This window comes from Siniperca chuatsi, linkage group LG20 (genome assembly GCF_020085105.1).
Source record: "Siniperca chuatsi isolate FFG_IHB_CAS linkage group LG20, ASM2008510v1, whole genome shotgun sequence".
Classification (NCBI taxonomy): domain Eukaryota; kingdom Metazoa; phylum Chordata; class Actinopteri; order Centrarchiformes; family Sinipercidae; genus Siniperca; species Siniperca chuatsi.
In genome coordinates this window covers 2,909,895-2,931,853 of record NC_058061.1, presented here as the reverse complement: position 1 = coordinate 2,931,853, position 21,959 = coordinate 2,909,895, and the positions used below count along the sequence as shown (strand labels likewise).

At 40.3% G+C, this 21,959-nt stretch overlaps 3 protein-coding genes across 6 annotated transcripts in view; 2 read left to right on the top strand and 1 right to left on the bottom strand.

The window, feature by feature from the left end:
• Positions 1 to 979: 979 nt before the first annotated feature.
• LOC122867536 lies at positions 980 to 9,705 on the top strand. Of its 4 annotated transcripts, none has more exons than XR_006375944.1 (14): positions 980 to 1,379; positions 2,121 to 2,222; positions 2,359 to 2,415; positions 2,507 to 2,557; positions 2,647 to 2,745; positions 2,841 to 3,189; positions 3,292 to 3,574; positions 4,144 to 4,377; positions 4,469 to 4,560; positions 4,866 to 4,970; positions 5,064 to 5,257; positions 5,350 to 5,514; positions 5,768 to 5,885; positions 8,130 to 8,266. XR_006375944.1 is itself a non-coding variant. In XM_044178458.1 (14 exons), the coding sequence occupies exons 1-14, from the start codon at positions 1,162 to 1,164 to the stop codon at positions 9,302 to 9,304; spliced, it is 3,333 nt and encodes a 1,110-aa protein (XP_044034393.1). In that variant the 5' UTR covers positions 980 to 1,161; the 3' UTR covers positions 9,305 to 9,705. The 4 variants fall into 4 exon arrangements, 3 of the variants coding, with proteins under 3 accessions (XP_044034393.1, XP_044034395.1, XP_044034394.1); XM_044178458.1 differs by having other exon boundaries at positions 5,677 to 5,885; positions 8,130 to 9,705; XM_044178459.1 differs by having other exon boundaries at positions 1,242 to 1,379; positions 2,014 to 2,222; positions 5,677 to 5,885; positions 8,130 to 9,705.
• A 2,418-nt stretch (positions 9,706 to 12,123) lies between these two features.
• On the bottom strand, positions 12,124 to 16,965 carry LOC122867538 (parvalbumin-like EF-hand-containing protein). The gene is made up of 5 exons (XM_044178463.1): positions 16,823 to 16,965; positions 14,911 to 15,037; positions 14,594 to 14,729; positions 13,741 to 13,856; positions 12,124 to 13,347 (listed from the first exon to the last, which is right to left on the bottom strand). The coding sequence occupies exons 2-5, from the start codon at positions 15,023 to 15,025 to the stop codon at positions 13,304 to 13,306; spliced, it is 411 nt and encodes a 136-aa protein (XP_044034398.1). The 5' UTR covers positions 15,026 to 15,037; positions 16,823 to 16,965; the 3' UTR covers positions 12,124 to 13,303.
• Positions 16,966 to 21,048: 4,083 nt separating this feature from the next.
• Positions 21,049 to 21,959, top strand: part of aatkb (apoptosis-associated tyrosine kinase b) — a 58,612-nt gene continuing 57,701 nt past the window's right edge. The window contains exon 1 of the mRNA XM_044178745.1: positions 21,049 to 21,180. The gene's annotated coding sequence lies outside the window, so the exon portion shown is untranslated. The remainder of the gene's footprint in view (positions 21,181 to 21,959) is intronic.

The window sequence follows — 21,959 nt, the reverse complement described above, 5'->3', positions numbered from 1 at the left end:
TACAACTACGCAGATTTTTTGAGGACATATCAAATTCCCATAACAGTTAAGTAATATGCAGTCGTTTTCGATGGAAATCCTTCTGGGATCATATCGCTGCTGAGGAGTTTAACTTCCCATGGCTGCTTACTCACACTGTCAATTTATCTGATACTGCTGTGGGTGGTTTGTGCTTTTCAGCAGAGCCTCAGAATAATAATAAACACTTTATTCCAAAAAGACATTGTCACAATTCCTTACCTAATCCCACTTTGGAATGGTATAATAAAAAATAAAATATTCAGAGAACTATGAGGATGCTGCTATTATACGCTACCTTTGTCAAGTTGGTGCTATGATTTAGACCTTTGAATAAAGAGCCTTGTTGTCGTTGGATATTTTCCTCCCTATTTGTAACTGTGTGTTTTAAAAAGTGCTATATAAATAAAACTATACTTACTTACTCTTTGCCTGTACCCCTGGGCCTTATGTTATTGATGTTGTATCTTGTGTGTCCTATATGTAGCATATCAGAATCAGAATCAGATATATATATGTTGCATATATGTTGCATATATGTATATATATATATATATATATATATATATATATATATATATATATATATATATATATATATATATATATATATATATATATACACTATTATCTTTAATAAAGTTTACCAAAATAAGTTTCTGGTGCTTCCGGTGTAGCCAGCGGATATCCGGGCCGAGGCTTCCTCTTCCGTGCGCCAATACAGTCCGATTAGAAACGACATCCACACGACATTTCGGTTAATTTCTATAAACATATATCTGCATATAAGTTCAGATACATTTATTTTTAAAAAAGGAAATGAAAAGCTAAATCGTCATCAGACGATAGAGTATGGGTTCCGAGATAGCATTTTAGCTAATGTGTTCCGCCTCTTCTGCTCTCCACACGGACTGTTTACCTGCATGCAACCAAAGCCTGCTCACACACCAATGGTCAATAGCAAGCTACTCGGACTACAAACGGAAACCAGAACCGACACAAAATACTGTCCCTTGCCTACAGACTCTGCTTTCAGGTGTCTGTTTATAGATATTAGAATACGAAAGAAGATGAATAATTGTTTGCTGGTGCTGGCTACCCAGTTTGTGTTGTGAGAAGTTTGAGAACCCAACATTTGCACAAATGCAGGATCATACTTATTATTTAGCAGAAGAAAAGGCGAGGGAGCGTGAACCCTCGCCGTCAAAGAAGCGAAAACGTGAAGAAGTAAAACGAAGTCGGGATCGACGACGGCAGAAAACAAGGATAAGCATTGGTGTGGCCTTTCCCAAATGGAAATCGCTGATGAGGAACAAAGGTTTTCAGAGTGACGCCGAAGTTGCCTGTTTTCTGCTGGACAGGTAATTTAGCCTATCAGTCTAAATGCAGTTTGTTGTTAGCTTTAGCCAGAACATGGCCACTGACATAGTTACCAACACAAGTAACCTTTCCCCCCGTATCAGTGTTGAAAATATCTAATTGCTACCTGGAAGTGTAATTTTACACTTATTCGCCCAAACTAGAATTTATCTTTGTTATCTGTTATCTGGACTCAAAAGACCCGGAGATCAGCCCACAGCTGCTGAAAATGATAAATGTCAATAAAAGTGTTAAACAAAAAGCTTTGGAGCTCATGTCAGCCAACAACTAACCAAACTTCACATTTTACACCTCTGGTGTAAAATATTTATTTATGCTTATTTATTAAATCAAAACCCTGTGCAGTGCCTATCAGAAGTGACAAATATGGTTTACTTGCTCTGTTTGTATACAAAACGGTGCAATTAGTTGTTTTTAATTGCTTTTTTTGCACATAGGTGGACTCTGATGAGGCACAGGGTAAATGCCATTGCCAAAGGTTGCATTGTGTGCCCACAGCCTCCATTAATGGTTATAAGTAGTACTTTGTGTTCAGACCCATGGGCCTCTCCTGACGTTTTCTTTGTAAAAACGAATGTACTTTTTAAATTTACTCTGACATAGTGACATTCACAGTGTTACAGACAACCCTCCCAGCACCTTCGGACGACACAGGATGTATTACAGGGGTGTGCGACTGTGCCATGTAGCTTATTTTCTTGATGTTGCTGTTGGTTCTCCAGCTATGAGAGAGGTCACGCAACATCGACTCCCATGAAGGGAAAACCTTTTCGAGTCACAGCTCCAGCAGTGGCTAGCGTTGGTGCTTCGAGTGGGACGGACAGGCAAGTCATTGCATTGAAATAATTGTGCTGTCCTGATATGTTTGATTACAAACCCAAAGTTTCTGATTAATGGGTTTAGTTTACTGTTGTATCTCCATATGTGTGATGTAGAACATGCTCTGGTTATTCTTTACAGAGATAAGCATCTGAATGTCATTGCAGAAGCCACAGAAAGTCAGGGCCTTGACCAAAGGTAACAGTTCAACTGTCGTAACTTCTTTGCACTGCATGTCTCGTGGTTTGTATATATTAATTATATATTTTTAATGTTTTTATTTCTACAGCTTGAGCATGTTTGAGGAGGACAATGTTTTCAGTGACCCCTTGAACAGTGTGTAAGTAGTACTTCCTAATGACATTTATTACCATTTAGTGTTCTCTCTTTTTAGAAGTTATTGTTGTCTGAATATGTCCTTCTTTACAGAATTGATTGGGTAGAAGGTTCCCCTTACTTTCATCAACAAGATGGTGGAGAGAAGGACGATTGCTCTGATGAAGAGTATCTTCCACCAATTTGTATACGGTGCGTTATCTCTCAGTCTTTACTCTGCTATTGCTGTGTGTTGTCTGTTTTTTTACAACTTTTTACACATATGCCTTCATGTTGTGCCACAACAGAATGGGTGGAGCATTAAAGACAGCACCATCAATTGATCGACTTCCAGTTATTGGAATCGACGAGACTGTGCATGACCAGCCTGCACACGAAGACCCTCCCGATGAGCCTTCTCCCTGTGATCAGGCCCCTGTTTTCCCAGGCCCACAGCATGTCCTTTGTGAAGATGACATCATAGGTGCCAGAGCTTCAATAGTATACGAGGACTGCTTGAGACAACTGGCTACATTTCTGATCCTGCCTGTGAATAAATGTACAGGCCTTTTGATTGAGACTGGTGGAGTGTGCGACTGCGTCTCCCCCTTTGAGATCAACATCACTTCCAAGGGCACAGCAACGAGTGTCGAATGGGTAAGTCACGGCATATAATAACTGTAAATTCACATAAAAACCCAAATTTGAAACCAGTGTTGTACATGCCAAATGGAATTATTAGTTTTATTTGACTTTTAGGTCTGTCCCAATGGACACAGCGTGTGGAGGTGGAATTCCCAGCCTGTAATGAAGTTTGGGATGCAAGCTGGAGATTTTCTCTTGTCCACCAACATTTTGTTGTCTGGCAGCAACTATGCAAAGGTTGCCCTCTTGTTCAAATTTATGAACATGGGGATGGTGAACAAGAACACCTTCTTCTCCATTCAGGACACTTTCTGTGTTGACACAGTAAAGGACTTCTGGGAAGAGAGAAGGTCTGAGGCCCTCAGTCGCCTTCAAGGGAAAGATGTTGTGGTCTTAGGTGCGTAGCTTAAACCTTACCATGTTATATAAGTTTTCAGTGATGTTGCTAGGTACTCGTCCAGCTCCAGCTCTGAAGGCAGTATGCAGTAAATGGTTGCCCTTTGTGTGTGTTTTTTAAAATACTTTACTAATTAAACATGCTTGATGGTGTAATGACTCCTGATAAAGCTTGAAAGCTCAGCAATCTCGTTGCCCTTTAACTTCCCTTTTTAACATTTATTCACCCAGAAAAAGTTCATGTTTCTCTGTATAATATCACCTCCTCTTTCTGTCAGCTGCTGTTTGTCTGCAGTGTATTTACAGATTTGGGATTGAATTTGTTTGTTATTTTCAGATACATTTTCAACATAAATTAATAACCATAAATATAACCACATAACATCAAACACGAGTTTAACACTACATTTTTTCAAACAACAACAATTTTATCCGGGACACACTCAGATAACCACCTGTGGGTCCTGGGGACTCACTACATTGAAAACCTATCAACATTACTGAGTATTGAAGACATTAGGCAATGGCAGTGTTATTGCATATAAGCAGCTAACTTTTGGATTTTTTTAGCGGATGGCAGAAATGACTCGCCGGGCCATTGTGCACAGTACTGCAGCTACACCACCATGGAGAATGACACCAAGGAGATAATTCATGTTGTCACCATAGACAAGCGGCACACATCCTGGAACTCTGCTGTCATGGAGAAGGAGGGTTTTATCGAGACTGTGGACAAGCTTACATCAGAGATCAAGCTAGCGGAGATCTGCACAGATGCTCATGCCCAGATCGGAGCGCTTATGAGTAAGTACTCATCTGATATAATGTATGAATACGTGTGTTGAAAAGATGATTGAAATATGGTAGTAATATTAAATGACTCCCCACTTCACAGACCCTGACGAAGGCAGATACAAGGCCCTTGGAATTCATCACAGTTTGGACATGTGGCATGGTGCCAAAAACCTGGCCAAAAAAATAGCTGCTGTAAGTTTAATAAGTGGCTCATGGTATTGCTTACTATGTATTTATTATAAAGTGACTGTATCTTACATCAGGGGTATTTAACCATGTGCCATTGATGGCCGAGAGTACGTATGTTTTCATTCCAATCAAAGACAACAAAAAGTTGATGTCACCGATTAGCTCCCCTCTGGCTGAAGGTGTGTTAATCAGTGAAATCATCTGGTGTAGTCTTTGGTTGGGATGAAAATCTGCATACTCTCAGCCCTCCATGGAATATGAATACCCATGTATTACATTATTATCTATGCTTTGTTTCTGTCCTCAAGGCAGCAAAGATAAGAGGACAGTCCATTCTCCTCATCTGGCTGAAAGACATCGTAAACCATTTTTGGTGGTGTTGTAAGACAGCTCACACATCCGAGCAGTTTCTTGTAAGCACATAATTTATATATATTTTTTCTCTCAGTAAGTTCATTAATTTCCATATGAAGGATATTTTTATAGTGCTGTTTTATTTTTGCCAGGCGCTATGGGTTGGCATCCTTCACCATGTCTGTGACATTCACACCTGGACTATGGGAAGATGCCAACATGGGCACCTGGAAGAGACACGTGGAAAGGAGTGGATCCAGAGAGACTCCAAGTGCCACCAAGCTTTAGTAGACATCGTTCTCAATAAGCGTTGGCTGAAGGATGTACATAAATATCTGCGCTTCAGGTAAAGTTTCACATAGATGTACATTATGACTATTTGTGCATATTTTTTAAATTATATATATATATATATATATTTTTTTTTTGTTCAATCAGATCAACTGCAGATCTAGAGGTATTCCAGAATCATATTCTGATGTATGCCAGCAAGTGCTACGCTTTCAGTCCCCCAGTTTATGAAGCAAGAGTTCTGCTTGCTGCTCTGGACTATAATTTCCACCGGAACCGACCAACAATGAAAACAGCGGAAGGCAAAGAGATGTACATTTTACACTTGAAATATTCCCATTTACAGTACTGGAACACACATTTTCTTTACAATGTTTTGTTTGCAAATGATTATTTATTTACATGTGCACTCAAGGTTGTCATAGTTGTTATAATGAATAACTGATACTGAATGGCTGAAATGTGTGTAATTAGTTTCAGAAGGCTGTACAAGAAAAACGGCAGAAGATACAGCGTATACGCCCTGAAATCTGAAAAAACCTACGGATACATCTCTGAGTTGCAGGCAAGGATTGTAAAGAGGAGCATCACAAGTGGAGTGGGGATGCCTAGAAGGAGGACCCTTCGACCAGATGACCCCAGAGAGTTTGGTTTGGTGCCCTCCATACCTGCACCAGGTCTAGGTAAGGGACACACATTTCTTTGCCTTTTTTTTTCCAACAGTGCTGTTACAGTGACAGCTGTAGCTAGAGACAGAAAAGGTGGGAGAGAGAAGGGGTATGACATGCAGCAAAGGGCCCCGGGTTGGACACAGCCTTAATGGTAAACGCTCTACCAGGTGAGCTACCAGGGTGACCTTGTTTGCCTTTATTGTAGCATATTAACTTACCCTGTAACTCATACTCTTGGTGAAATAGCATTATTTTCTCAACTGTATAAAAACAGTATATTAATTTAATGTGTAATGGCACTATCTTGTCACCATGTTTCTTCCAACAATAAATAGCTGAATCATGGTGCTTCTCAGGCGGGACCATAGAATTAAAGAGCTGGAGCATGCCATTAAACTTTTAGTGTCCAAACAGACCAATGTTTCGACAGCTTATTATCTCCGCTAAGCGTAACCCTGGTGGGGATCATGCGTTTGGTCGTGTGTGTGCATGTGTGTATCTGTCGGCAGCTAATTTCGCATACTACTGGACCCGTCAGCCTAGTCATTTTGTACACATTTATGACCGTATGCTCAAGGATCACTCGTGGTTGCGGTATTCAAATACCTATTTTATTGACTGCTCTGTTTTATACCGCCATTGACTGCTGACTCCTGTGTGATATATATTATAATATGTGATGCATATTTCATCATTTATTAGAATCACATAATTTATGTATAATTTATCATTTAGCGTTATCATTTATAATAGATAACCAGTGTGTTTTCTTGCCAGATTCATGCAGGCCACATTTTGGCCTTTGTCGTGGATCAAAAACTGACAGAAAAGTTTGTTCTCATCTTGAACTGGAGCATCTGCAGATTAATTCCATACCCGATATGTTATGATCCACTGAAGTTAAGCACGATGCGAGATGAATAAATCTTTACATTTTTTTGTTATCCATCTTGACTGTAAGGGCCTTTTTTCCCCACATTCAGCGAAGTAGATCAGTGAGGCCCTGTCCTCAGAAACACTCCACTCCAGCAGCATCTATTGTTTTTCCAACCTAATACTTGTGTCATTTGTGGTCTGAAACAGTAAATTCATTAAATTCAGTGCCCCATATCGCTATTTTCCAAGCTACTGTAGCTGTCATGGGTGGGTGCCAGCCGTTTGTTTACATTAGTGGACCCTATTTCTAAGCTAACGTTAGTTATTATTGGCGCTGAAGGGGAGCTAAAGAGAGGCAAGGCACTTGGGAGTGCGCATAAATGTCACACCCTTCACAGTCCTTTACATAGAAATCAGTCCGCAGTTGCACCACCCGCTGCGGCACTTGGTTTGGCTGGTCTGGCTGGGTGGTCGGAAGGTGCTGTGGGCAGTGTTCGTCTCAAGGTCTCTTAGTCCAAACCCTGCGCTTCCTTTTCCAATGCTGATGAGTGTGTTTCTGTCATAGGTAATACGTGTTTCAGCAATAAAGCCGAAAAAATAACAGATTAAAACAAAAATTTAGTGAAGTTTAAAGGAGCTACCGGCCGCTACCATCTGCTTGCGCCGCTGTTGCCATCAAAGGTAGCCGGGTGGCACCGATCCAAAACTGAGAATGACTATGCTGCCTGGCAGGCATCTGTCTGTGCGGATCCCTGCTGGAGTCATTAGGAATCATCCTCTGGGGACAATGAATGTCTTTGATTATGACACACAGAAGGAGACTGTCATCAATTGTTTCCGCAAATGCCCAAATTGACACATGTTCCAGTGACAAAGGCCTCTAGTGGAATTATGATTCATGTCTGTTGGGAGCAAAGGAGAAAATAATGGGAAGTTGTTATACAGCCACAAAGTCCACAGAGGGAGGAGGTTGGTGGTGGTTGGATGGGTCAACAAAACGTTGGACGTTGACACAGGAAACTAGTGTTTGTTTCCTGTTTCCTACCAACAGTCACTGTTTTAACAATGACCACGGTCGTTCCCTGACCTTAGCCAAGTGGTTACTATGGTAACCACGATGACGAATGTCCCCTAACATTAACCAAGTTCTGGAGGGCCATTAAAAATGACGCAGTTGGTAATTTAATTTGGAAGACTTGTTGATTGGGAAAAGGGTGCACATTTTGAAGCAAATTGCAGTAAAAATACTACATCTATACTTGCCATCGACGGTGTGCACCATCACTATAGTTGCACGTTCTTGTCCTGTATCATAATATTTGTTAAGGGAACTCCATCTTTCACATTATTGATCAGTTCTTATTCATTTTCTATTTTCAGTGTTCCCTGCAGATGTCCAGCAGGTGTTGGTCATTAAAGAAGAGGTTCCCTCTGAATGGAGCCCCAGACTGGACCAGGAGGACTCAGAGCCCCTACACATAAAACAGGAGCAGGAGGAACTCTGGACCAGTCAAGAGGGAGAGCAGTTTAATGGGCTGGAGGAGGCTGATATCACCAGGTTCCCATTCACTGCTGTTCCTGTGAAGAGTGAAGATGATGAAGAGAAACCTCAGTCTTCACAGCTTCATCGAAGCCAAACTGAGGACAACAGAGAGGCAGAGCCTCCAACCAGCAGCTCAGCTATGCAAATAAAAACAGAAACTGATGGAGAGCATTGTGCAGGATCGAAAGCAGCCAGGAACCTAGATCCAGATATTAATTTACAACCAAATACTGATGAAAAGGCTTCAGACTCTTCTGAGACTGAAGTCAGTAATGATGACTGGCAAGAACCTTTGTCAGATTCTGGACCTGAAACGGAAGTCATTGACAATGATTGGAAGGAGACCAGGGCACCCGAGTCAGGTGTAAATGCTCTGGAATATAAGGAAGCCCCTGTAAGTGATGTGGGATGTAATACTGGAAAAAAATCCTTCAGCTGCTTAAAGTGTGGTAAAGGATTTCATTACAAGGGGTCTCTTCAGAGACACATGATATGTCATTTAGGAAAAAGGTCCTCCAGTCGTTTGGTTAATAAGAAATGTTTTAGAGTGAAGCAAAAGGTAGATTCACAGATGAGAGTCCACACAGGACCGAAACCATTTCGCTGTGGTGTTTGTGGGAAAAGATTTACAGAACCGGGAAAGCTGAAGACACATATGAGAGTCCACACAGGAGAGAAACCATTTGGCTGTGATGTTTGTGGTAAAAGATTTAACCAGAACACAAATCTTAAGACACACATGAGAGTCCACACAGCAGAAAAACCATTTGGCTGTGATGTTTGTGGTAAAAGATTTAACCAGAAGAAAAATGTGAAGACACACATGCAAGTCCACACAGGAGAAAAACCATTTCACTGTGGTGTTTGTGGTAAAAGATTTAACCAGCAGACACATCTTAAAATACACATGAGAGTCCACACAGGAGAGAAACCATTTGGTTGTGATGTTTGTGGTAAAAGATTTAACCAGCAGCCACATCTGAAGACACACATGAAAGTCCACTCAGGATAGAAACTGTTCAGTTGCAGGGTTTGTTGTGAAAGATTAATTACGTAAGTGTGTTGGTAAGAACCACAGCAGTTTTCATTGTCTTTTGTTGTGTTTACTTTAAAATATGTTAAAAAAACCTTCCTTGGTTGCTTACTTTACCACAAATATCTATATATTCTGTCTATAAAGGTTCTTCCTCATCCAGGTTGTAGGGTTCCTAAAAGGACTAAGTCAAAGGCAGCTGGACTTTGTTTTATTCCTAAAGACATTTCTCCACTCATGTAAAAGGCCTCTTCTGTTCTCCTGACTGGTGGGAGGTCCCAGGAATCAGCCACAAATGGAGCATGAGAACTGGTTACCTGACTCACGTCGGCAGCCATTCATTAATAAAGTTGCTCACTGGGTGCATTTTTTCATTGTCATTCCTCATTGTGTGATCCTTAACACATATACATTATGCTGCTTATGCAGAGTGACTCAACAGCTCTGTGCAGCAAGTAAACAAAATATCACGGGTACCAACACCATCGGAAATAATACAGACTAATAAACACATTTCTCATGGCTTGTCGTGGCTGAATCCAAATGGAAAAGGTGCTGCTCTGTCTGCCATCACTTAAACTCCGCAAAAATGAAAAAGTTTACCTCAGCAGCTCCACTACCTGCTGTTTGATCAGCCAACAGGGACTCAACGTCACACCTGCTGCATCATATGCCACCTGCACTCCATTTAAGACTGGACTCTACATAACCTTTGCAGCAGTTTTGTCCTGCAGCTCTGAAGCGGAACATGCCGGCGTACTAATGGTAGCCTTAATCGGATAAAGTTAAAGGTTGATGTCATCGGCATATTGACACACACAGTGTGACATTTAATGACATTAAGACATGTTTAATACCTGCAAAAAAAAATAAATGTTACTGTGTTCAAATGGGCTGAAGCAATAATACTACTTCTCTACTGTGCAGAGAATGAACTGCTGAAGAAACAAGTGCAGAAGTACATGAACTTTTGGATGTGTGTGGAAAATATTTCTACATCTGTTTAAAATGTTTTTTTAATGGACCATACCTTTGTTTATAAAAATAAACAAAACCAGGTAATCTCTACAACATTACTGAACACAAAGCAAGTATCAAAAAGACATAAGTAACAAGACACAAGTCAACCTACATTCACCTTGTCTCAAGATAATGTAGAAAAGGTGCCTGAGTTATTCAAACAAAGTTTTTTCAAATGTCCTCTTAATCAAAGATGTTTGTAAATGAGAAGGAGGGGAAATTATACCTACCTTGGTATAACCATAACAGCATCAGGGAGTTTCAACATGGTGGTGAATGCACTAAAAGAAAAAGCTCAGAGCTGTAAATGCAATTAAGAGAAAATTTTATAATTTCCAAATTCCAATTAAAATTAGGCTTAAAATAAAAAAAGAAAGGAAAACCAAAAGCACTGCACATCAGGGAATATATCTGCATTTAAAATGCACATTTTGTGTAATGTCTAATCAATACATATTCAAACTAAGAGATCCAGTCATCTAAAATGCCGGAGTGTAATAGTTGGAAGGGGAAACCTTTATAGAGCAATTTATGACTCTGATTTTGACCTTTTTAAAATCGATATAAAAAGATTCATTTACTGAAACTTTGGTAACACTTTATTTTACAGGTCCCATGAATTTGTATAATTTCCTAGAAATTAACAGATATGTAACTGGAAACTCCTGGGAAGGTTCCTGGAAATGTAGTATGATGGTTATTATAGGGAAGGTGCTAATGAAACCCAGATAGTCTTTTTTTGTCTACAGGCAAGCATACAGTTCAACACATGACCAATAACGTTTGACATATGACAATCTCGATCACACCAAATGTTTTATTAACCTCAGGGTTTAATGCTGGAGTCCCGCTGCAGGTCTGGCCATTTCCAAGGTTGAACTAGTCAGACTCAGTGCACAAACGTTTAGAGAAGTTTACACTAAATTTCTCTAAAGTGTTTAAAAAATGGTCATCAACTTCGACTGTAAATGGGCAAAACAAACATGTAAATCTGATAATTTGCTCATAAGTTCTCTTTCGCATTATAGCCTAAAAGGCATATAGCCTAATATCTGATAGCCAGCCCAGCAATAAAAATGATTTGTTAAATACTTACTCTACAGGTGAACTTTCAAACTCAGGTTAAGATTTGTGCAAGGACACTGCTAAGAGTAGTAGGCTAGGCTAGGCTACACAAACAGGAAATGACATTGAACTGTCACCAGGGACTTGGGTGCTGTCCAATCGCAAACAAGAAGTGTTGTCCCTCGAAATCTCGTTGTGTTTTGTGAAATGTTTTGCGAAATGTTGTGTTTTGTGAAATGTTGTTGTGTTTTGACCCCCAGGACCACCGTACTGTTGACTGTTTTGCAATATTTAAAATAATTAGGATAAATTAAAACAGGCTATTAAGTCAAATTAGGTGTCAGCTGATCATTACATTAATTTGACTTTTTGCTTTCTGTACACACAAACATGGGGAGGAAAACCTTGGAAAATTAGTTTCATCATTTTACATATTAGCCTAACACAAACAATACAAATGAACAGATTAAATTAGTGATTCGTTGATCGACAAACATGTTGTGTCAGTTTGAATTTGGAGTATCAAATTTGGGCCACTTGACAGCAAATTCCCGGGTGCTTTGAGTTGCCAGTCGGCCACTGTACAAAGCTAACGTTATCTGGTGCTGGTTCTCCTTAGCTTAGGTGTTGATAGTTTCTGTTTCTTCTGATGGATTCATCCTTAAGCAACGTCCATAAAATGTATGAAGTCTGAGACAACATATACAATCATGAACATTTTCAATTCACTTTATTTCAACTGTTATAATATTCTGTGTGGAAAGAGCAGGTCGGCTAATGTACAGCTTTTTACACTTGCCGTGGTAACTGGCACATTTGGGGGTTGAAGAACCAAATATACCTCAGCTATTTTGTCACATTTAAGGAGGAGCCAAAGAATTCGGCTTAACTGCATTTTGATTTAGTTTTAGTCTTAGTCTTGACAAAAATGTTTATTAGTTTTAGTCAAATTTTAGTCATTAGATTTTTTTCTTTGATTTAAGTCTCATTTTTGTCATACACAAAGTTTTTTGTTTTCTTAACATTTTGAGGCTACAGCTGTCGCCGTCTTTGTTGTGTACAGTTACCATGGTTACATGTGTCATCTCGTCTATCGCCAGGTTAGTGGAAAAGGCACTGTTTTCTTGTTCACACACATGTCCATGTCACTCTGCTCTACAGTAACACAACAGACTCACTCAGTAAATCCAATTATCATTTCCAAACTCTGGCTGTTTGAACAGAGCCGCTCTCTCACCCACAGCATCACCGCATCACCTGTTGTCTCCACTGCAGAGCAGAAAGTCATTCAGAAGCTGCATTCACTCACCTGTTCACTAAAATACGGTTCGTCTGGGTTTTAATAGAGAGGAGAAGCTACAAATGTTTTACATTTTGTCACAATTTCTGTTTTCTAAGGTTACTTTAAATTTTGTTTTAGTCGCAAATTTAACTCGCAAGTAAATTATTAGGAAATGATAGACTCGTGAAATAAAGCGTCACCAAATCTTCACCATGTCCAATAGGAAACAAGAGTGCACACCGTGCAAAAGGTGAAGACAGGTATTTCTGAATTTCTATTTGTGTTTCTGTTTTAAACCAGTGTGGTGTCGTGGTGACAATTTACAGTGAGCTTGCACTTTTTAATACTCATTTTAGCAGACAAACACACTCAGATCAAGGTTAATTATTAGTTTTGGACAGAGGGTGGCCAGCTCATAAAGTGACCATGTTTTAAACGACTTCAGTTTTCCACAAATCCTATATTTTGTTCTTTTTTTAATTTAGCAAACTGAACTGATAATAACACTCCTCACACTCCCTCAATTCCTGATCCACAGGAGGAGGATCTCCTCCTATCTTTCCCACTCTCTCTGTAGTAACACTCTGGAGCACAGATTCACCACGTGACCTCTACTTCCTAGGTTTCTTCTCCGTCTTCACCATGTCTGAGAACTCTGCAAGGCAGGGAGGGAGACAAATAGAGCCAAATGTGAGTGTTTCTGTGCAGCTGTATTTTCCAAAGTTCATTTAGGCTTTTTGCTCTCTGTGATAAGAAGTATGCTCTATTTTAATATCTACAAAACAACTGCAATATGTTGACATTATGATTACAGAACATCTTCATCTTGCTAAGCTTATTAGCTGTTATCATGGCCTTTTAAAAATCAGCTGACTTGTTTTCTATTTACTTTATATTTACTGTACAAAAATATATGATTCAGCTTTGTAAAGCCTGAAGTGAGTGAACCAAAATTTCCCTCACACATGAAGTTTTACTTACTGCTGACCCATAGTGGTGACTACAGGCCAGTGCACCAGAGAGAGCAAAATGTAAAAAAGGCCCTAACCTCTGTAGTTGATGCGTCCGTCTCCATCAGTGTCAACTGCCTGGATCATGGCCTCCGCCTCCTCATCAGAGAGAGGAGCTGACGGGGTTGCAGTCGGTACAGTCGACAGAATGTACCTGTGAAAAGAGAAATCTTTATCAGCTTGAATGTTTTTTGTGTGTTATTTGTCTTTGGTTCGATGTTTGACTCTGTATGTGTCGAGTTAATGACTGTAGCTATGTAAGAGGTATTTTTATATTCCTACTACTACTACTATATACTAAGTAATAATAAGAATAGAACAAGAACAAGAATAGTAAAATAACAAGTTTTTCACAGGCAGGTCAATCCAGAGTCTAGGAGCCCTGGCAGCAAAATATTTAGTCATTTGGTAGAAAGGATAAGGCAGACATAGTTCCATATTTTTCTAATTGTTAACAAATTCCATGAAAAGACCAAAATCAACAATGAATTGATCCTACTAACAAATATTGTCTGTTTATCTAAAAGCCTGATATTTCTTCTTCCTCTGTGCCATAGAGCTCCATTGTTGTCCAGAAACACATCAGTGAGCCGCACCGTTGCCCTGGGTGACATGTTCCTTCATCACCATGAACACACACACTGTAGTTTATTCTGACTCAATCCCACACACCGAACCTGCTGCCCCAAACTCCTGTCCTCCTGTTTGAGTAACGTTTGATAAAAACTACAGTGAACAGCTGTTTTAATAATATACTGAGCCTTTTTTGAAAATTAGACTTTATATTTGTGACCTGTTTTTAAAGATTTACATCTTCAGGCGATTTGTTGACAATAATAAAATTATAGGATAACACCAGCCTTATCCTTTAAATGAGTGTAGGGCTCATACTTTATCTCGTTCCACTCTATGTAGCCGCTGCCGTCTTTGTCGAGCATCATGAAGGCCTTCCTGATGGCCTCCTCTCTTTGCTCTGAGGTCTTGAACTGCCTCATGTACTCCAGAAACCTGCTGTAGTTGAAGTTTCCTGCAGAGAATCACCACAGATGACATCAGACAATGAAATCATCATCATGACTCACACATGAGCACCTCCTCATTCATCATACCGGCCACTTTTAATGTATGACACACAAACACACACACACACACACACACACACACACACACACACACACACACACACACACACACACACAGAGTGTCACCCTGCGTTGTCATCCCCCTTGGCATGCGGTCGATGTCCTGCTCTGTGAGTGAAGCGCCCATGGCTACAGCCACCTTCTTCACCTGCGGCCGAAAGTCATCTTCCATGTTCTGCATGTGTGTCCTGAGCTGAAGATGAGAAGAGGAATAACCAGACAGTTCAACAGTTACATCAAAGACTAGAGGTGAAAAGAAAAAAAAAAACACTTACTTAAGTTCTGTAGCAAAGTACATTTTTTAATACTGATTTCTACATTTATTATTTACATTTTCTTGCACAAAATTTCAGAGGGAAATATTGTAGATTTTACTACAAGCTGCCAGTTACTGGTTGCTTTTCATAAGGAAATTTTAGGGTTTATTGAAATTTTGGGAAATACGCTTATTAATTTTCTAGCAGAGAGTTAGATGAGTAGCTTGATACCACTCTCATGCCTGTACGTTAAATAGGAAGCTACAGCCAGGAGCTGGGTGACTTAGCTTAGCATACAGTGTAAGTGTAAAAGTGTGTAAATGACAATTCAGCGTTTTATGGAGGGGTTATCAGAGCCGTGGTTTCCTGGCAACTGCTCCTGGCTCCAGCGGTATTGATCTTCGCTAGAAAGTGAATAAGCCTATTCCTTTAATCTTTCTTTGTTTTCCTCTTTCCTTTACTTCCTCCCTTCCTTCCTTCTTTTCTTTATTTCTTATGTCCATTCTGGTTTCCTTCATTTATTTCTGTTCTGTCTTTACATCAGTTCCTTTTTCTTTCCATCCTTTATTTCTCTTCCTTTTTCCTTATCTGAATCGAGAGTCAAAGGATAGAGGCTGTGATATGTGTTTGGGTTTTTTTTTTTTTTTTTACAGACTGTAAAGCCCTCTGAGACAAATTTGGGATTTTGGGCTGTATAAATAAAATTGACTTGACTCCTTTGTCCTTTGTTATTTACTTCTTTCTTTTCCAGCTGATCTTAAATCATGAAGATACAAGATACAAGTCGTAAATAAACTCTACCTTTCTTCAATACAAGTATTTTTACTTATATTTGCACTGCAAGTATTTTTTTTTGTATGTTATGTATTTTTCCACTTCAGTTTTGCTACTTTGGCTTGAATAAAGGAGCTGAGTCCTTCTCCATTGTCCAAAGCACTCAACTGGCATTTCAATGCAGTCGTCTGACACATGCACAGTGCCTGCTGATCAGCCTACAATGACTGACAGGAAGTTGTGTGCTGGTGACATTTACTATATCTACCTCTTCATTTTGACTGAATCTCCAACAAGTGCTTGCTGTTCTTTTTTTAATTTCTTGGCAGACTCAGAGGCTTGTTAATCATCACTGGCACCAAACGTTGCCCCACTCCAAATCAATACAACCTCAGTTACCTGGTTAAGTGATCAGTCAGGTAGGTCACTGATATTTTGGGTCCCCATCTTAATAATGTCTGTCAACGCTGATCTCGGAGGACACGTCATTTCAGTAATTAAGTATCAGAGACACTATTTTGAGGGACTGTAGGTTAGCATTGACATGTTGCGTCAACTGCATGCAGAATGCAGCAGAGGGTGAAAACAGCCAGTGAAGCTACTCAACATAAACCAGAGTATTGCTGCGTTTCCACTGGTTGTTTCATCATTCCTTCTTTTAACACCCCGATGTCACACTATCAATTGCACTTCAAGAACTCTCTTATCAAGATGAATGTGCACTTTTTCACATTGGCCAGAGGTTATAAAGACACACCATAAATCAAACAAGACCATTCTGCTCTCACTCTACAAGTTCTAAAGAGAAACAGCAAAAGAGAAAATTAGTCTAACATCAGGCGAAGCAACTCTGAAGCAACTCTCTCATTACCAGTTACAAACCAGTCACCAGTTCCATCCCATCTACCATTTTCTCCTTTCAACATATCCCGTCCAGTACTACTCACCAGATTCAAGGTTTCCTGGTACAGCTGACACTCCCCCTCTCTCCGTCTCTTATATATGGGAAGGATGTGGCCTTGCACCTGTCTTGCTCTCCCCGGTGGAGCCCTTCTCCATTAAAGCCTTGGCTCCTGCTGCTGCAGACAGAACACATCTCTCCAGATGTACTGAGACAAGACCCCACATTAGGCCTGTTGATGGGGTTGAACTGGAGGACAGCCACCCTTTGGTGGGGTTGAACTGCAGGCCAGCCTTGGCACGGCGCTTGAAAATTATTCATAGTGTTTGGTGCATCCAGAGTTTATCAGTGATATTTCTGCAGTGGAAACTGTTGTGCAAGTTATACAAGTTATTCCTGAATGCATTTGTCCTTCACGATTTCAAAAATAACTGGTGGAAGCTATTGTACAGCAACATCTGAACAGCCACTTCACCAATAGCTGGAGACACACAATGTCCAGCATTTTCACTTAGTTCTTCTTCTAGCCACACATTTCTTCAGTGAAGGATCTTTGGCTTCTCTCAAGGTTAGTTGTGAAGTAAATGGCTCAAAGCTGTGTATGAGACTAAAATCCCTTCTGCCATGGTCTTACAGTCTCTGAGTCTGGCACAATGTCAGAGACAGATTTGACTGACACCAAATATGTCCATCCATCTACTTTATATTTCTATCTATATCTATCTCTCTATATAGCCTGAAACATTTTGTCACAAGTCTTCTCTTTAGTGTGTTCTTGTTGTGGTACACTGTGGCTGGACCCAAAAGCACAGAGGGAGCTGAAGTAGTTAATCTCAGTTTATTAGGAAGTACAACAAGAAACCAGGAGTGTGGAGGCAATCGCTGTGAGCCGGTGGACTGGGTGAAGACAGCTGGCTGGCAAGAGACTGGGGAAAGCAGGCAGGCGGAGCAAGGACATCAGGCTGAGGTGGAGCAGTGGAGACCCGAGGTGAGGTCTTCCCGGAAAGCCGGTGAGTACTTGGCGGCAGGTGAGAGGAACGAACCACTTGGGTAAACAGACAATCTGGCAACGACTGAAGACTAGATATACTACCAGGTGTTGATTGTGGATGGAGAACAGGTGAGCAGCAGCAGATGGGTAGCAGGTGCGTCAGTCTCTGATTGGAAGTTCACCGGAGGCCGCGCCCCACAGCACGCACACACACACACACACACACACACACACACACAGACATATACAGGAGGGGAACCAACAGGGGACAAACAGGAATGGTACCATGACACTTCTATTCTGTTCTGTTCTCTATTTAAAGTGTTTCAAAACGAAGAAAACAAGGACTGAATTATTTATTTGTATGGTCTCCTCTCTCCCAGTTGACCCCTTGATCCTGAAGCTGTCTTTCACTCTTTTTAATTTCTATGATCAGGACTCCACAGATATATTGTTACTTTCAGGACATGTTAGGCTACTCAGAAATGCAATCTTTGGACATGTGGGTAGTACTGTGCATGTTCAAGATGCAGAGCACTTTGTAGTAGACTATTCCTAAAGCCTGATGTCAGAGACAATCATTATATCTGACCCTTAACATCTGTAGTTACCCTTCAAAGGCGGGGAAGTGGAGGCTGAGAACCAAAGTCTGTTCCACACACAGCATAACACTTTGATCAGAAATCACTGTCACAGTGATGAATTATTTCAGTATGATGGGCCCGGCTCCCTGCCAGCATCACGACAGGCAGGTAATTAGGTTTGCTGCCCATTCGCCACACTCACATGCAAGTACTACAGGGCAGACAGCTGGAAGATAGAAATGAGGCTCTGCAGAGAAAGTCTTGCGCTACACAGTTATATAACTCAGTTGTGTGTGCTAACTTGTGTTAAATAACGTATGAGCAGTGAAACACTTCTGGGCAATTGTGTATAGATCAGTGATCACAACAGAGCAGACAATACCTACAGTACAGCACAACCCGTGAAGCTGGGTTTGATATTTGTGAGAATTTCTTTTACAATTTTCGTGTGCAACTGTGTTCCTTGGAGACATTATTTATAGAAGAACACATCTACATGCCTGCTGAAGCCTCAGATGCTCTGAGTTGGATTCCTGCTGTGTATTGATCCAGAGTATCTGAAATCAGAATTCCTACCCAGCCAGGCTGCCGGAGCACATCTCAGCTGTGTCTGCCCCACAGGCCACTGCAGTCTGCCTTCATGACTTCTGTCAGAGACTCTCTAAATCCAGAGCTGCGGTAGAGTTTAAAACATATTTTAAATGTTGGATATTGAAAAGACTCTGCACTAGAACAGATGGAAATGGCAAAATCTTCCAAAAACTTGTCTTTCCAGAAACTGTATTCTCATTGCTCTTGATAATCCACAGACGCCATCGTGTTTCTGGAAACAGATGTTGCTCTTTGAGTTTTTCAGTTGTACTTTTTGATGCTTTGAACAACACAAACAAAATTATGTTTAGATGTCTGGATATTTGAAAACCACAGGCTTAGAGGGTGTTTTTAGGCGTTGATTTTTGTTGATCTTGTATTATATGAGGTTAGTTTTATATACACTACATGGCCAAAAGTATGTGGACACATATCTTTGTGTACAGTCTGGGGCAGTTTTGGGGCCCCTTTGTTCCAATGAAGGGGAATCTGAATACTACAGCATACAGTTACATTTTAGACAACAGTGTGCTTCCAGCTTTTTGGTAAGTTTGTGTTTAGCCCTTTCCTGTTTCACCATGACAATGTGCCCGTGCACAAAGCCAGCTCCATAAAGAAATGATTTTCCCAGTTTGGTGTGGAAGAATGTGACTGGCCTGCAGAGCCATGGCCTGAACCCCATCCAACACCTTTGCAATGAACTGGAACACCGACTGAGAGCCAGACCTGATCACCCAACATTGTTGGACCTCACTGATGCTCTTGTTGCTGAATGGAAGGAAATCCCTGCAGCCAGGTTCCAACATCACAAATGCTTTGTTTGGCCCCGAAGTGCGAATACAGACATGCATACATTTTATTCAAGTATAAACCTTCAAGTATAATGACTGTGATGCCATTGATCTTAAGGTTCAGTATTCTCTTTTAAGAGTGCTGACTGATAACACAGTGTGGCTGCTACTCTTCACTGGAGGAAAGAGAATTAAAGACCAAAATCTTTCCATTCCTGTCAGTCTCACCGCCCTTTTTGAAAAAAAATCTTTGGCTCAAAGAAATGTGTAATTAATCCCATTAAGATCCCTGAACTGGGTGTTGAAGGACTCTTCCAACACATACGTTAGCATGGTGGATTAGCACACCATAGTTTTTCAGACAACTTCCTAATGATGTGTGAACACGCAAAGCTGTATGCTGTCGCAGTGTGTGTAACACTACTGCACTGTACTGTGTGTGAAAATATGTTGAATCATGCATAAATTTTTATTCCATCAAGATACAGTTCAGGAAAAATGGCTCCAAAAATACACAGAGAGATTACAACAGCATACAGCATGACTAAGGGAGAGTACTGGGCTTCAAACGTGTTACATGTTGATGTGCATGTAATGTTACCTCTACTCTAATGTAAGGGTAATACGACAAGTCTCCAGGTTGGGAGTTCCCCACCTGATAAACAAATAACAGTTGTTTTGTTTGACTCAAAAATGCTTAAAATCAGGGTTGCTGCTAATTATATTTAGTATTTTCAATAGCTATTCACCGTCATTTTTTCCAATTAATTGTGTAGGCATGCAAAAAAGGTTGTACACTTTTGTCTCATCAAAAGCTGTAATAACATCTCGAAAGTTATGAAAGTAAATTATAAAAGTAATACGTCATCTGAAAGGACAGTACTGTACCAGTGTTTTTGCATGGTTTAGCTCCTTAGAATGGTCAGTTTATCCCCCCAAAAACATATTTACCACTCTCTACCAAATAGATACTGTAGTCCCTTTGAAAACTGTTGACAGTTTTCTGTTGAATCATTCAGAGTAACAGGAACATTGTTTCTTCATTGTTGATTTTTTTTTTTTGTAAAATCTTAATGCAGCAAATTCACCTCCACTGTATTAAGGTGGAGGCAGCTACTCCAAAACCTGGGCAAAAACAACCAAAGTTATTAGCATGGCTGGAACCAATTTCAAACCAATTAGTGCAGGATGAGAAAAATATGGGGTCAGCATAAGACCATTCTGATCTACACTCCATTTCTGAAGGTGGCGGTAATGCACCAAAAGCTGTTTGCCAACTGCCATAAAACATCAGCGGGGGAAGAAGAAGAAGAAGAAGAAGAAGAAGAAGAAGAAGAAGAAAAAAAAAAAAGAAACTTCCAGGAAGTGACAGTGTTCCAGGAGGAAACGTTGCTGTTTGATTTTGAAACTGTACAGAAATGAATGGAAGCCAGTGGTTGCCCGAAAGGTGAGGAAAAATACATTCAGATATCACAAACACAATACATTGTAGCATGGTTTGCAAAATGGTTGACAGTAATTTAAAGGATATGTGATTTGTAGTAAATGGGCAAAACATGCCAATTCACTAGTACTGTAAGTAATTGCTTGCAGAGTTACAGGTTATAATCCTTCCTTTGGTTAATTTTTAGAGAAACTCAGAAGACAAAACAGTTTAATTCCTTTGTTAGACGGAGAAACAGACTGTGGGGCAGCCAGCAGGGGTCTTAGCTTGTAAACAAGCAAAATTAGTTTTTCAAATGTAGTTCAACCAATTAACAATCTGCTGTTTCCAGAAGCAACATAACAAGGCTGTTGTTAGTATCACTGTGACATACTCATTTTAAAGGACTGGGACGTTATCTGTCTCCCTGCAGTCGGAGTACAATCCACAGCTCCTGTTTGTTACTGTATTTCTGTGACTTAATCACTTTGTTTTCCCCATGGACATTGTTTCTGCCTGCAAGCTTCAGGTAACAACACCCATACACATGCACACGCACACACAAACAAACATTTAGACTTCCTGATTACTCTCCCTGTCTGTCAGGAGGGGGATTCTTTACTGAACAGTCCCAACCAATCTCAGGACTTTGGTTTCCATCCAAGAGACCCCAAGATAAATTAAAAAAAAGAACATTTTCTGTTTATTTTTTCTGACAATTCTTTGACTTGGCTGGTTACTTTCACCTCTTCAGACCTCTAAAACTTCTTCAAATACCCCAAAAGACAAATCACTCTTTGGTT